This window comes from Pteropus alecto, unplaced genomic scaffold, assembly GCF_000325575.1.
Source record: "Pteropus alecto unplaced genomic scaffold, ASM32557v1 scaffold101, whole genome shotgun sequence".
Lineage (NCBI taxonomy): Eukaryota > Metazoa > Chordata > Mammalia > Chiroptera > Pteropodidae > Pteropus > Pteropus alecto.
In genome coordinates, this window is record NW_006432945.1 from 2172517 (window position 1) to 2188337 (window position 15821).

Sequence of the window (15821 nt, forward strand, 5' to 3'; positions counted from 1 at the left end):
GCGGAGAGGGGTGCTGGGCGCGCGCCAACGCCGCCGCTGCCGCCGGGGACAGCCCGGAGGTGGGGAGCCAGTGACCGTGGCGGGTCCCGGGAACGTTGTAGGTGACCTTTTTTTTTTGCTTTGGTTGACTCGGTTGAAAAAAAAAAGAAATGCACAAGACGCTTTCCGTTTCCTACCTCGGCTCCTACGTGCGCTCCCGTGGGCGGGACAGAGGAAGTGCCCGGTCTTGCAGCGGAGACAAAGGCGCCGGGGGCCAGGACCGTGCGCCGCGGCCAAGGCTGCGCTTCCGCCCGCCCGCGTCCACGCATGCCCCTGCCAGCGTCCCCTCTCCTTGGCTTCGTCCCGGGTTTCCCTCCCGGGTGCGGAAAATTGCGGACGCTGGTCCCCTTGGCCGTGTTAGAAGTGCGCCTGCCTGACTGCTGCGGCTCCAGTGACCCCCAAAGTTAGAGATGTCTTTAGCTTTCTACTCTCCGGACTCAGTTTCCCTCTTTTCTTCTAAATTTAGCCTTTAGGTGGCACCGATCTTTGTGTGGAAAGGATGTCCTCCCGCAATCCCTACCAGAGTGAGCGGGAGAGGTAGTAGGATGGCATCGATCTTAAGAAATGTGCTGCTTCCTTGGTTCATGGCTCTGGGATCAGGGCAGTCAGGCTGGTGGGTTGGCATTCTCGGTGGTTTGCATTATCTGGGGGTGAGACTCATTGTTTCTGTCCCTTTCTGTTTTGTACCATTCATCCATTCATTCACAGAGCTAGGCATTTACTTCAGTGTGGTAAGTGCCGTGGGAACAGAAGTCGCTCAGTGGGAAGGAAGACTTCACTGAGGAGGGGGTGCTTTTCATACTGGAATTTGAAGAATAAGCATGATCCTTCCCCCCATCCCCCGACTCTTTTACTCCCTCCTTTCTTGGTGGCAGTCCCTAACTAAGATTACATGTTGGGTAAGGACAGTCAGTTCTGACCTGAAAGATTCAACTAAAAGTAACAGGTCGATGTGTTTGTCAGGTGCTTTAAATACATTGTTTCTAAACCTTACAGTAAATAAAGAAAGGCTTAGAGGAGAAGCCAAAGCCACAAACTAGGACATTTGAGTAGTACTCCTCCTTCTGGATCAAAGTGTGCTTCATCTACTGTTTACTTTGTTCCATCCTTGGGAAATAGGTTATAAAGGCTAACTTAGGGTGAAGCCCAAGTCTCTGGAGAGAGCAATCATTTCTGTGGGTGGCTAGATGTTGGTGGAAGCTCTGCAGGTAACATCAGGAACTAGCCAGGGTGGGCCTTCCTCACCTGTGTGTCTCCTGCTTCTAGTGCAAAACTGGCAGAGGGGAAGTGTTTTATGTTACGCTGGAATTCCCTGGCTTGGATGAAATCCTTGTTTTCTTGTAGGGGTTCTTTGCCTTTTTGTGCCATGGACCTCTTTGGAATCTGGGGAAGTCAATTTTTTAAAAGGCATTGAAAAATACATAGGGTTACACATTCTATGGAAGCAAAGTTATCAAAATAGTGTGGAAAAAAATTTGTAATAAAGTATTTTATGTGGTTATTAATTCGTTAAGTAACAAAATTCAGTTCTGTATCAAATAACTCATACTTTCAAAGTAGTGATGCCGATATAAATGATATTTTGCAGTATTTGTAATAGCTACACTGTGGTATGAAAGTATCTTGTGACTGTTACTGGTGAGAATGTCACCAGAAATGCTCTTACTACTTTGGTTGGTTGTCCACGTTTATAACCAAATGGAATCCTGAATTGCAGTTAGAGGTTTGTGACAATAAAGACGTTTGAGAAAAATAATAAGTTTATGGCCCCCTGAATTCTCCGTATGGACATCTTGGAGGGAATCCGAGGTTACAGACCCTGCTTAGTGACCATTTTTCTTCTGAGGTCTTACTGTCCACCCTAGATCATTACCAATAGCTATTTCCTTCTCCTTCAGTTAGTGTTACTTCTTGATCAAGTTCACAGTTGTTTGTGTCAAGAGGGAATTGCTGGATTGTTCACATTCTCTGCCTGCTCTGTTCCTTCTGTGGGTAATTGAAGAATATTCCTATGATAGTAGATGTGTGTCATGTAGCACATGACAGCCTTTTTCTTTATTTTTTTCTTTTTTTTAAATGGAAATGAACCTAACTGGTGTATAGTATTATCAGTTTCAGGGAAGAAAAAGGAGTTATCACTACATATTCCACAGACATTTAAAAGATTTTTAAGATGTTATGAATAATTTTACGGTAATACATTTGAAAATTCATATGAAGTGGACAAATTTTTAAAATATGCCTTACCTAAGACATAAGAACTAGAAAATCTAAATAGTTCTGTATCTATTAAAGAAATTAAAAACCTTTCTATAGCAAAATTTCCTGGCCCAGATGGCTTCACTAGTGAACTATTAAAAACATTTTTAAAAAACGAAAAAGAGAAAAAGAAGGAACACTCCCTGGCCACTTTTACGAGGCCAGCGTAACTTTGTTCAAAGGCTTGATAAGGACATTACAAGAAAATTATAGGCCAAACTCTCACAAAAAAGATGTGAAAGTCTTAAAACAATGTATTGGTAAATCAAATCTAACATCTATAAAAAGGATACTAAATCATCACCAAGTTGGACTTATTCCAGGAATGTAAACTTTGTCTAACTTAGAAAATCAATAAATGTAATTAACCACATACACAGAATAAGGAGAAAAAATATTTGGTAAAATTCAACACCTGTTCATGATAAAAACTTCTTGCAAGCTAAAACACTGTTTAGAGAAATTAAAGATTTAAAATAACGGAGAGGAAAAAAATTAAAATAATGGAGGGTATGTCATTGCTCCGCATAATAACTCTATGGATTCGGTATAATTCCAATCAAAACCTAAGCAGGTGTTTTTCAAAAATAGTTAATAAGCCAGCTCTAAATTTTATTTGGAAATTCTAGGCAGTCTAAGAAAAAGGGCAAAGTTGGATGATGTGAGCTACTAGATCAATATGAAGTATATTGGTTGGCATTGGCACGATGCTAGACAGACCACAGAACCGAGTAGAGGATCAATAAACAGGCTCACACATAGTGGCCTCTTGATTTATGATGCAAGCAATACTGCAGTGTGGTGAAGAAAGGATAGGCTTTTCCGTAAGGGATGGTGGGCCAGTTGGATATCCATGTGGACAAAATGAATCTTGATGATCTACCTCATTCCATATACAAAAATTAAGATACCTCATACAGCTAAATGTGAGAACTAAAATAATAAAGCTGCTTCTGGAAGAAAGCAACGTAAAAGATATTTATGACCTAGATGCAATCAAAGGTTTATTGAATGGGATACAAAAAGCACTAATTATAAAGGAAAATATTGGTAAGCACTGTTCATCTAAAGATTCCATAAAGAGAGTGGGAAGGCAAGCTACGGAATGGGTGAAGGTATTTATTTGTAATGCACATATCCAATAAAGAACTCATTCCCAGAATGCAGAAACAACTACAAATCGTTAGGAAATAGATGGCCAGCCCAATAGGAAAATGGCAAGTCACTTCATAAAAGAGGATCTGCAGATTTTTAAGAAACATTTGAAAAGGTGGTTAACCTCATTAGTTATTAGAGAAATGCAAATTAAAACTATAATGGGCTATCAGTATACACTCATCAGAGTGACTACAATCAAAGATACTGCCAGCGCTAAATGCTGATTAAGATATGAACAAGCTGGCACTCTTATACATTGCTGATAGGTATGAAAGATAGTATAACTGTTTTGGAAATTGTGCTATCACTTACTAAAGGTGGACATACCTATCTCCTCTGACCCAGCTACTCCATTCTTAGATAAACACTCAATAGTGAGGCATATATAGAGGCATGAAAATACATGTAAAAGAATAGGCAGAGCAGTAGTTTCATAATGGCTTCAAGTTGGAACAGCCCACATGGTCATCAATAGTAGAATGGACAAATGCATAAATAAGTTGTTGATACCATGGAATACTCTAAAGTAATGAGAGTGAACAAATTACTGCCTCACATAAAACATTGGATGAACCTTACAAAAATAATTCTAAGAAGAAAGTAGACACAACAGAATAAGAGCTATGTGATTCCATTTACGTGAAATTCAAAAATGGGCAAAATTAAGTAAACTAAGGTGATAGATATTAGGCTAGTGGTCACTTTTAGTGGAGTTATAGGAAAAGATGGAAGGAGTTTCTGAGGCATTTAATTTTTTATCTGAGTCATAATTACTAGAGTGAGTCTGCTTTTTGAAAGCCTTATATATTTTTTTTTCTTTAAGTGTATTTTAATACAGACTTTACTTAAACTATTGTAAAATATTTGGTTCATTCAGATGCCCCTAATCTGAGGAACCACATTTGGGGGATCTCACAGATGGGATTTTTATGTTTTATCTTCACAAATGGCACAGTTCCTGATTCTCGGTAGGAGCTCATGGATATTTGTTGAATGAAGAATCAAGTCTAAGATTTTATTATTTGAAGTACCGTTTCTGAAGAAAGAGAGGTGACAGTCTTACCCTGTTCTCTTTCTGCGACATCTGGAGTTTTGGGTTCAGCTCTAGGTTCCTATGCTATAAAGGGACAACTGACAGAATGGTGAAGGGTCTGGGAACCATGTCACTGAAGAAATGGTTGAAGGAATCATGGATGTTTTTCCTGGAAGAGGGCTTGGGATGAAGTGGGTGGCATTAATTATCTTTAAGTATTTGAAGGAGTATTATTGGAAGGCATAATTAAGCCTTTTTAGTATAATAGCAATACTATTAAAAACAACAAGAATAAGCATTTCATAGCTTCCTATGCCCAACGTGCTGTTCTACCACTCTGTAAACTCATTTCATCTTCACAGCAATCTGAGAGTTGCTGTTATCTTTATTTTACAGATAAAGAAATCGAGGCACAGAAAGTAGCAAAGCTGGGATTCAAACTTTGGCATTCTGACTCCAGACTCATCCTCTAAACCATCACATGGTCCTGTCTCCATGCCTTAACTTCTAGAAGGTACAAAGGACTAGTACCAGAAGATATTTTAGAAAGAGAGGGGCAGATTTTGACTTAGTTTTAAAGAAAAAACAGGATAACAATCAGAACTGCTTAGAAGCAGAGCTTCCCTGCCTTGTGATGTGTCTGGAAATGGTCAGGTAGATTATTGTAAAAGGAATTCCCAAACTGGCTGCAGTGGGACCAGACGGCACTAAGGTCTTTGCTGACAGTGAAATTCCGATTTGAGAGAATAATTGTTTTTTTTCATTCTGTCTCTCTCTCTCTCTCTCTCAACCTCCCTCAACCTTTTGACATTTTATAGAACAAAGATTCATTGTGAAATGTAGTTTTTCCACTAACATTTCAGATTTTATTTTTCAGGAACTCTGACACACGGATGTGGTAGGCCATGTCCCCGCCCCTTTCTTAAAGGGCCTTTGTTGCTCTTCCCATAAAGAGATGAAATCTATCTTCTCCTCTTCCTTCAATTTTGACTTGCTTTGACCAATAAAATGTTCGGTGGATTCTGGAGCCTGGTCCTTAAGTGACCTCGCACCTCTTGCGTTTGTGCTTCTGAAACCCCAAAGCTTGTGCTTCTGAAACCTCAAAGCTACCATACTGTGAGGGGACTCATCTACTGAAAGATGAGTGCCCACACGGAGGAGAAGCAAGGCACCTAGCTGACAGCTCGCACCAAGTGCCGGACATGTACGTGAGGTCATCTTGGTCCCTCCAGCCTCCTTTGAGCCATGCGGTGGCTTATGAGTGATGCCAGGCGAGATCAGCAAAAGAACCACCCAGACTGCCATCCCACAGAATCATGGGAAAGTATAGATCTTTGTTGTTTTAAGCCACTGTGTTTTGGGGATGGCTTACTATGCATAACTGTGAAGCATAGCTGATACTTGACATTTTGGTGTATATTTGGAAGTAATGGCACATATTCTAAAATATTCCTTAATTCAGCCTTTTGCCCAGTCCAGCAGACTTCCTCCAATCTATCTAATCATTCCTCTGTGTTGCTGCAGCCTTTCTGGGTTTGGAGAAGTGTTTCCCTTAGTACCTGTGGCTAGAAGAATAAGACTCTTTATGAGACTCTTAATAGGGTTTGGAGAAAACTGCGATGATAAAGGGCATGAGTCTAGACTTGAGTTTTCTGTCAAAAGTCATGTAATTTATATTCTGTGAAATAGGTTTCGGTTTCATTAAATTGGACCCTGGAAAAGAGCAAAAGTTTCATACAGTGTTTGCAAATGTGCTAGAATATTGCCTTGCTATTTGATTTTCTCCAAAGCTGCTGTCGTTCGAGCGGGCATGTGCTCCTTTGCCTTTATTACTTTGTGGTTTCCAGAGTGTTCATTTGTCCCTAAATTTAGAATTATTTCAGTTTTACTCAGCTCTTATCTCTGTGTAACTGCTGACTTTCCCCTCTTCTATCTGAGCTAAATCGGTTGGATTTAGTTTGTCTTTTTCAGTAAATGTCTTAAGGAATGTATGAGTTAGATGTTTCACATGTATTTTGATTACATCTAGTTGATTTTCAAATTTTCTTTGCTTCTTAGGGAATATATAAATTATTTTTTTTGCATTTATGTAGCTTCTGTTACTTTCTAGCTTTCCTGATGGATTGATTTCATCCTAGATGTTGAAAAATAAATAAATAAATCGGGTGCACTCTGCAAGAACAGGGAGAGGGAAGGCTCCGCAGTTCGACTCGGAGCGTATGAATCTGAGCTCTGCTGCTTGCTAGTTGTGTGATTTGGGGGCAGGTATCTTAACCTTTCTGGGCCTTGGTTTTCTGTTGTGTTAAATGAAAATACCAAAATGACCAACTTCACAGAGTTGTTATGAAGATTAAATGAGATAATACTTGTGAAGTGCTTTCTCAGCACAGATAATCTGTAAACAGTACTTATTACAGTACAGCTGTTACTGAATTATGAGAAAACCCAACAGAGGAACATTTCAGTTTAGGACCTTGAGCGACGTTTGTTGGCGGAAGTGGCGGTGGCGATGGGGCCATCAGAGGGATCGTTAGCTTAATGCTTACAACACGGCTTTATGGTCCTGGTGTGGGTGAGTATGTGGCGATAGCCCATTTAGTGCTAGATATTAAGATTGAGGAGCAGAAACAGTTTAAAATGGAGATATTGGGATCCATTCATTACATGCATCGAAAATAAAGATGAAGAACTTTTGACATGATAATGGAGTTTGCTGGGGGAAAAGCATCTTACAGACATTACGTTTATGCAGATGTCAGCCTTTGGCACAGTGAGCTGTACTTTTCTGCCAAGATGAAGGAACAGGGTTTCTGCTCGTAAGAGAGTGGGAGTTGGGAACTTGGGTTCTGGTTTTTGCTCCATCGCTGGCTCTTTCGTGTGCTTGGGTAGATTGCTCCTTTTCCCTGAGCAGGATTCTGATTCCTGAAAAAGAGCTAACATTTAGCCCTCCCGGTGAGGATGAGAGTGGATGGCATCTTTGAAAGTGGGCGGAGTGTAAAATCACAAGGTACGTGCAAATGGAAGTCGCTTCAGTTTAGAAAAAGCTCTGTGAGCTGAGGGATTCTTGCCATCTACGTCCAAGATTTTATTCTGAGTTCTGTAGTTCCTGGATGAATACTTTTTTGAAATACCCAGCTTTGAGGCTCTAATACCCAGTACAGAGGTAAAGTTTCCTGTGACTCCAGGCTGACCTCGATCCCAGGAGAACCTCGGCTATGATTTCCTCCCAATACCCAATATCAAATGCATTTTCCCTTTGTCTTCACTTGCTTTGAATTTCTCACTCCTGTCAATATTTAGCTGTGGTCTTACAGCTTTGGAGTTTCTGTTTTTTATTCTTTGTTCCTCCCTCCCCCCGCCCCGTCCCCCGTTTTTTGTCATCCAGTTGCCTCCTCTACTAGCTAGATGGTTCTAGCACTTTCTCTCCACTTCGTGCTGAGGGCCTGACTCACCCACCTCCCTGCCTCCAGACTCTGCCACAGTGTCAAAGGGCTCCTTCCCGAAGCCTCACTCAAACAGTTAAATGTCCTGGCCCACAAGCCTGAGGCTTTTTCAGAAAATCAGACCCCAACTTGTAATCATTTCTGTTTAAGACCCTCTGCCACTCGGCTACTATTGTCCCTTCGCCTAACCTATCCTCATGGTTTCTTCTTCACAGCCCTGACCAGTGTTCCCACTGAGGTGGAGGTGTTCTCAGACAGGTCTCTCCCTCATCAGACATCCAGTGACCCTCCTCAGCTCTCCCATATCAATGGTACGACCTCACTGATGTAGATTGGCCAGGTAGACTCTTACTTAAAAATGGGCCGTGTTGCTATAGACTGGCTATTTCCTGTAGAAATAATGTTAGAAACGGTGTTTAGTTTCTAGGCTGTGTCACAGATGCCCACCTAGCCGATAATGTTTCTGCAGGACTGAATCTACGCATGAAAAACAAAAGCGTTACTTACCCCTTTGAGTAAGGGCGTCTTTGATTTCATCAGTTGCCTGTGCCTCAAGAAGAGCATGCTCGTTGAGAGAATGAGGAAGAGAAACTTGAGAATTTTCTGAGAGTGTTTTGGAACCTTTATGCGTTCGACCATTTTTTTAAAGTTCTAGTTCTAGTCCCAAATGTACAACTTTCCTTGTCTTTGATACTGTTGTGTCATTAAATCCTTTAAAAACATATCTACTTTAATTTGCCGAGTGCACCGCTGAAAGGCACAGAGGAAAAAAAAAACGCAAGGGGAGGAATTTTTTGAGATAAGTGGGCAAGAGTTGAAAAGGGAGCTGTGAGGAAGAGGTCTGTTAAGAGGAAGGTGTGAGTGTCTGGGTGGTGGTGTCGTTTGGAGGTCGCGGTCCTGGAACTGTGAGCCATGAACCGAGGAAAGTGAGAGGATTGTATACAACTCCTTTGGGATAAGGAAAGCGGCGGTGAGGAAGAGACTCGGGGCAGAGAGCTCTCTGGGTGGCCTCCAAGGACAGTCTGTTTGTTGTCCAGGTGGCCTTGGGTCGGGTGTGGGAAGGAAGAGTGGGACATTAGAGAGCTTGCTGGGTGGCCCGCCTGCTGAGGGAGGCCAAGAGGCCAGCGGGACGTCCACCTCCCACTAAGTGTCTAGTTCCCCGCCAGTTAAATCATTGATGCAGAGGAGCTGTCCTAGAAGAGAGTGTCCTTGGAAAGCTCCTTTTAGTCTCCAAGATTCTGTTCAAATTCCGGTAGCATTTTTTAGGGGGTTCAGCTCTTCGCTAATCACAGATTCTTAAGTGAGGAGGTCACATCCAGTATAATCCAGTGTCATCGCCGCCTCTTTCCAAAGGAGAGACACCGTGAAACCCGGAGAGTAAAAGTGAATCTCCCACTAAAGGGAAGACCACCACATTTCTACAAAGTTCCAGAAAGAAATTTTAAGGTAGTCTAGGAGATGCCCGGTATTTAAAAATAAAGCGACTAGAAATGCATGACGCTCAGACTGGTTCTGAAAAATGGCAGGGAAACCTGAGAGGGAGCTGGCGAAGTCCTAGGAATCAGAGCGTTTGTGATTAAAAGCCCGGGTGTCTGCTTTAGGGTCTCAGGTTGCAGGGGAAACCCAGGCCGGACTGACTTTTGAGGCTCTGTGGTTGGAGGACCACTGACTTCTGACCTCACATTTTATGAAAGCCGAAGTTTATATCCTTCCCTGTTCTGTCTCGCCTCAGCCTGAAGAAAGGGGTTTCTGAGTGGCAGGTTCTAGGCCAACATCTCCTTGAACTGGCATTGACGGCACCAGCTGTGGCTGAGGGGTGGGGTGGGTGTCCAGGGGTCCCAAGACCTGGATTTGCTCCCTATCTCAGTTATTTCTGACCTCGCATGTTTCACATTGGTCATTCATAAAATGCCGACCTCCCTTGCTCTACCTACTTCACTGGGCTTTCGTGAAAATAAAATGAGATAACGTGTGAATTCTGATTTTTGGCATTACTGTCACATGTTAGAAGTGCTTGCTTGAGGCTTCAGAGTTTGCTCTTAATTTGGCATCCACAATGAGACATATTTGAAAAGTTGAAGTAAACCAATGAGGGCCGTAAAAGGGCTACATTTACCTAGCTTTTGTTATTTGGGAACTGATCGTTTTATTTTCAGAGTTTCAGGACCTAACTTTCCATCACCTGCTCTCTTACTTAGAACGTAGACACGGCCGCCATGACAGAGAGATCTAGAATAGCAGAGGCTGAGACAACCTAGAAGTGCATTTCTCGAGAAGTAATAGTCGTAGAGGGCAGATCTAGAGGAGGGGTGGTACATGGAGTCAGGGATGAGGCACTTCTATTGTGTTTTCCCACGTGGCTGTTGCCTCTTGGTCCAAGATTCCAACTCTGCCCAGGAGGAAGATGACCACAGCCTCACAGAATCAAACATCTACACTTGCCTACACTATGGAGATGAGCTCGGCATCCATGTGATGAGGTAAAAATTCAATTACTGTGTAGGAAGAGAGACTGAATATTGCAAGGTGGACAACGAGCAGTGTCTGCCACAACTGCCTGGGGTTGTGTCATGAGCTTGCTTTGCAGAAGTGCACAGAAGATGGAAGACAGAGCAGTTTTCATTAGCTCGTTCTTATGAACAGCTATGGGATGACATTTGAGGGGGAGAACGAGGAGGTTAAGGCTGATGGCTCAGAAGAGGTTGGAGATGATTTGTGCTTTTCTTTTGTTCAGGCTTTTGAAGCCAGTTTTTTATTCGTGGAGCAACTTGTAGTTCCTTCTTGCTACATCACATGCCCTGTGCTTGGTGCTGGGGACTCAGAAATCATGGTCTCTGCTTCCTAGAGGTTTACTTCACAGGGGCAGACAGGTGTGTCAGGCAATGAGGACAGAACTGTCTGGTGTACACTGCGATGGGAGGCAGATGGGGGGGCTGTAATTGCTCAGAGGGAAAGACCTGCCTACCCTAGGCAGGTTCGTGTGTGCGTGCGTGCGTGCGTGCTTGTGTGTGTGTGTGTGTGTGTGTGTGTGTGTGTGGCTGGCGGGAGGATGTTTCACTGGGTTATATCTGTATCGCCTGGAATAGTGATGGGTCCCTAGGAGAGCGTGTGAACTGACTGGTGGTAAGATGCTGTTCTTTATTGTCATATCCTTGGCTTGATGTTTTTATTTCTCTTTCTCTTCCTAGAAACTCTCAAGTTGGGCATTGGGACCTTTTGTCACAAGGAGCAATGCTGCCCCGATGGGAACTGTCTTTGTACCTGCTTGCTTCTCTAGGCTTCCACTTCTACTCTTTCTTCGAAGTTTACAAAGTCTCCAGAGGTAAGCTCCAGCTATTCTGCACTTGTATCCAGAAAGAAAGGTGGGAGGGAGTGCTTAGAGGTGGAGGGTTCAGGAAGGTGGTCTCATGGGCCTGGGGTGACGTGGGCCCCTCTTTGCTTTCCTCTCCTCTTGGACAGTTTGAATCAATGGTCTGAGTCAGCGGTGTTTTCCACCATAATCTGGGATCTTTTAGGTGATCCTGTGGCCAGTCTTCTGTATTAGGGTTTGATTCAGTGGCTGTTGAAGGCCATGGAGGGGATTTGCATTCATAATTTGCAGTAACCGGTTAAATTCCCCCCTCTCCCCCCCACTATCACTCCTCACAGACATGTGGAGGCAGCTTGTGGTGTTGGAGGCCCAGACTCCTTTCATCTTCTTGTTCTGCTGCCTTTAGTGCTTTTGTATGTATTTTCAAGAGGGATCATCACCAAGTCCATGTACCTGCCCATAGGAAGGAGGTTGGGAACCCTCCTGTCCTTAAGGGCAGCTTGGCTAGTTACCCTGTCACTTCCCACACCCAGTTGGCCGGCACCGAGTTCTGTGGCCACAGCCTAGAGGCTGAGAAATATAGCTTTTATCTTGGTGGTCATATACTACTTAAAACCTCCCCTGCTGTGGAAAAAAGTTTTGGAGGGACCATGAGTGATCACTTCCATAATCAGGGACAGTCTCCTGGAGTGATGGTGAGCCTTCTCTTGAGGAAGACCAGGAGTCAGCCACATAGAGAGGGAGGCAGAGGATCTGTGGACAGAGATGAGTTTGCAGGCAAACGGACAAGCACGTGCAGTGCCATCAGGGTGTGAGAAAACAGCGTGATCTGGGCACTGCAAACTGCTCCGTAGGACGAGCGTAGAGTGTGGAGGGAGAGTGGCAAGTGTTAAGCTTAGATCAGAAGGCGGGGATGGTTGTGAAAAGCCTTATACATTCAGCCAAGGAGACCGGACCTTATCTCGAAGGCAGGGGGGTTTCTGAGTGTAGTTGTGGTCAATGGCAAAGGTAGGTTTTGGGAAGCACAGTTGAGAGTACTCTGCCCTCAGCATCTACCTCCTTGTGGATCACTGAGACTGACTGGGATAGGCATCACCAGGGTTGACCTTTCTCCCATTCTACATATGTCCCTCTCAAAGCTGTAGGCTTGGTTGCAGAGACTGCCCATCTAAAGGAGGTGAGGACTCTTGTTGGGCCAAAGCTGTCCAGTAGCTGCATTCCCCTGCTGGAGCCTCTGAACTCCCAGGGCCCACGTAGAGGGAGCTAACCTGCTCTATGTCAGGCACTGTATTAGGTACTTAATGTACTTGTCTCATTCAATCTTTAGAATAGCTCTATGAGACGATGTATTACTTGGAAGACGGGCTTGGTTGCAGAAACACATCCTGCAAAATAACTGTGGTCCAGGACTAGCATCGTGTCTAGAGAGTGTCAAAGACCCTGGTTCCTTCTACCGTGTTTCTTGCCATCCTCAACATGGAGTTTCACTTAATGATGTGAGGTGGCTGCTTCAGAGCACGACCGGAAAGTTGCTTATCATATCTGTTCACACACTGTTCACTAGAACCTAGTCCTGTAGCCATATGGACTGTGAGGGAAGCTAGTAAATGTAACCTGTGGTTGATGTGCCACTTATCCAGCTAAACTCAAGTGTTATATTATAGAGGAAGAAAGAAAGAACGAATATCAGTAGTTAATCAGCAGGCCTTTTCCTTTATGGGTGTCTTGGTTACCCACAACTGCTTAGCAAACCGTCCTGCTGCTTTGCGATTTCTTATCTCTACTGTTCTTTTTTCCCCCTTTTACATAGACATATTTTGAAGAGTAGTTTTGGGTTCATAGCAAAATTAAGCAGACAATAGAGTTTTACCATATACTTCCTGCCTCCGTATACAGCCTCCCTCACTATCAACATCCCACAGCAGAGTGAGACATTTGTCATAGTCAATGAAGCTGTGTTGACAGACTTTTATTACTCAAAGTCCATAGTTTGCAGTAGAGTTTCCTCTTGGTGTGGTTCATTCTATGGGTTTTGAGAAATTTATAATGACATATATCTATCATTTTAGAGTAGAGTAGTTTCACTGACCTAAAAATCATTTGTCCTCTGCCTTTCCATCCCTCCCATCCTCCAAACCACTGATCTTTTTTACTGTCTTCATGGTTTTATCTTTTCCAGAATGTCAGATGGTTGGAATCAGACAGTATATAGCCTTTTCAGATTGATTTCTTTCACTTCACTTTAAGATTCTTTTCATGGCTTTTCATGGCTTGTTAGCTCGTTTCTTTTTAGTGATGAGTAATATTTCATTCTCTGATGCACCACAATTTATCCATTTGCCTACTGAAGAACATCTCGGTTGCCTCCAAGTTTTGGCAATTATGAATAAAGATGCAATAAATGTCTATGTGAAGGTTTTTGTGTGAGCATAAGTTTTCAGTTCTGTTGGGTAAGTACCAAGGAGCAATGGCTAGATTTTATGTAAGAGTATGTTTATTTTCGTAAGAAACTGCCAAAATTCTTCCAAAGTGGATGCACCATTTTGCATTCTCATCAGCAATGAATGAGTTCCTGTTTCTCTGCATCCTTGCCAGCATTTGGTGTTGCCGGTGTTTTGGGTTTTGGCTATTCGAATAGATGTGTAGGGGGATCTTGTTTTAATTTGCATTTCCCTTATGACATTTGCTTATTTGCCCTATATGTATCTTCTTTGGTGAGGTGTTTGTTCAGGTCTTTTGCCCATATTTTAATCGGATTGTTCATTTTCTTATTCTTGAGTTTTAATAGTTTTTTTGTGTATTTCGAATAACAATTCTTTATCAGATATGTCTTTTGCAAATATTTTCTCTTAGTCTGTGGCTTGTCTTCTCATTCTTTTGACAGTGTCCTTTATAGAGCAGAAATTTTAAATTTTAATAAATCCAGCATATCAATTCTTTCTTTCATGGATTGTGCCTTCGGTGCTGTGTGTAAGTCATTTTGATGGCCACGGTCATCTAGAGTTTTTTTGTATGTTATCTTCTAAGATCGCTATAGTGTAGTATTTTATATTTAGATCTATGATATTCATTTTGAGTTAGTTTTTGTGAAGGGTGTGAAGCCTGTGTCTGGATTAATTTTTCGGCATGTGGGCGTACAGTTATTCCAGCATCATTTGTTGGAAACACTATCTTTATTGTATTACGTTGCTCCTTTGTCGAAGGTCAGTCAATTATATTTATGTGAGCCTATTCCTGGAATCTCTGTTCTGTTTCATGGGCCTATTTGTCAGTTCTTTCACCAATACCACACACTCTTGAGTACTCGGGCTTTACAGTAATTCTCGAAGTCGAGCGACATTAGTCCTCCGACTTTGTTCTTCTCTTTCAATAGTGTGTTGCTATTCTAGATCTTTTGCCTCTCCATGGAAGCTTTAAAATCGGTTTGTCAATATCCACAAGATAACTTACTGAGATTTTGATTGGGATTGCAATGAATCTATCAATCACGTTAGGAAGAACTGATATCTTAACAATATTTAGTTTTCCTGTTCATGAACATGGATTATCTCTCAATTTATTTAGTTTTTCTTTGATTTCTCTCATCAGAGTTTTCTAGTTTTCCTCATATGTAACTCGTACATATTTGTTAGATTTATACCTAAGTTTTTCATTTTCGAGGGTGCTAATGTAAATGATATTGTGTTTTTAATTTTAAATTCCACTTGTTCATTGCTGGTACATAGGAAAGTAATCGACTCTTGTATATTAATCTAGTACAACATTACTATAGTTTCTTATTAGTTCCAGGAGTTTTTCTTTGTCGATTCTTTGGATATTCTACAAAAGTAATCATGTTATCCGCATACAAAGACAGTTTGTTTCTTCCTTTCCATTCCATATACCATTTATTTCATTTTCTTATCTTATTGCATTAGCTGGGACTTGCAGCATGATACTGAAAAGGAGTGGTGAGAGGGGACCTCCTTTCCTTTTTCCTGATCTTGGTGAGAAAGCTTCTAGTTTCTCACCATTAATTATCATGTTGGCTGTAGCTTTTTGTAGATGTTCTTTATCCAGTTGAGGAAGTTCCTCTCTATTTCTAATTTGCTGAGAGTTTTAATTATAAATGAGTGTTGGATTTTGTCATCTGGATTTTGCACATCTATATCAAGATGATCATGTGATTTTTCTTCGCCTGTTGATGTCATGGATTTCACTAATTGATTTTTGTGTTTGGTGAGATTTATTTATTTATTTTTTTAATAAACCTGGACTTGACTCACACGGCAGTTCTTCTGCTTCAGGTGTTGTTGCCTGGGGCTGCCATCATCTGGTGACTCAGTTGAGCCGAAATGCCCAAGATGGTTCACTCACATGGCTGGCTGTCAGCCCTCAGAGTTCAGCTGAGGGCTGTGATTCTAAGTAGCTGTTCACATAACATTTCTCATAACAGAGCATCTGGGTTCCAAGAGGGACTGTTGTAAGGGCACAAAAGCAGAAGCTTCAGATCTTTTCAAGTCCAGCATGGCAAGTTGTATAGATCGCTTCTGCCTTATATGTTGGTTAAAGCAAAGCATAGGGCCAGTCCAGATTTAAG

The 15821-nt window shown here is 42.2% G+C and overlaps 1 protein-coding gene and 1 long non-coding RNA gene across 5 annotated transcripts in view; one reads left to right on the plus strand and one right to left on the minus strand.

Moving 5' to 3' along the window:
- LOC112476439 overlaps positions 1-515 on the minus strand; it is a 4798-nt gene extending 4283 nt beyond the window's left edge. The window contains exon 1 of the long non-coding RNA XR_003045091.1: positions 177-515. This is a non-coding gene — a long non-coding RNA (uncharacterized LOC112476439). The remainder of the gene's footprint in view (positions 1-176) is intronic.
- Positions 1-15821, plus strand: part of HHAT (hedgehog acyltransferase) — a 219908-nt gene continuing 204087 nt past the window's right edge. For 2 of the 4 annotated variants that reach the window (XM_006907692.3, XM_025043956.1), the window contains exons 1-2: positions 1-97; positions 11121-11254. In XM_006907692.3, the coding sequence (XP_006907754.1) occupies positions 11164-11254 (91 nt within the window). In that variant the 5' untranslated portion in view covers positions 1-97; positions 11121-11163. Of the gene's footprint in view, positions 102-11120; positions 11255-15821 lie in introns of those variants that run through there. The other 2 variants (XM_015586121.2, XM_015586122.2) reach the window with 2 other exon arrangements.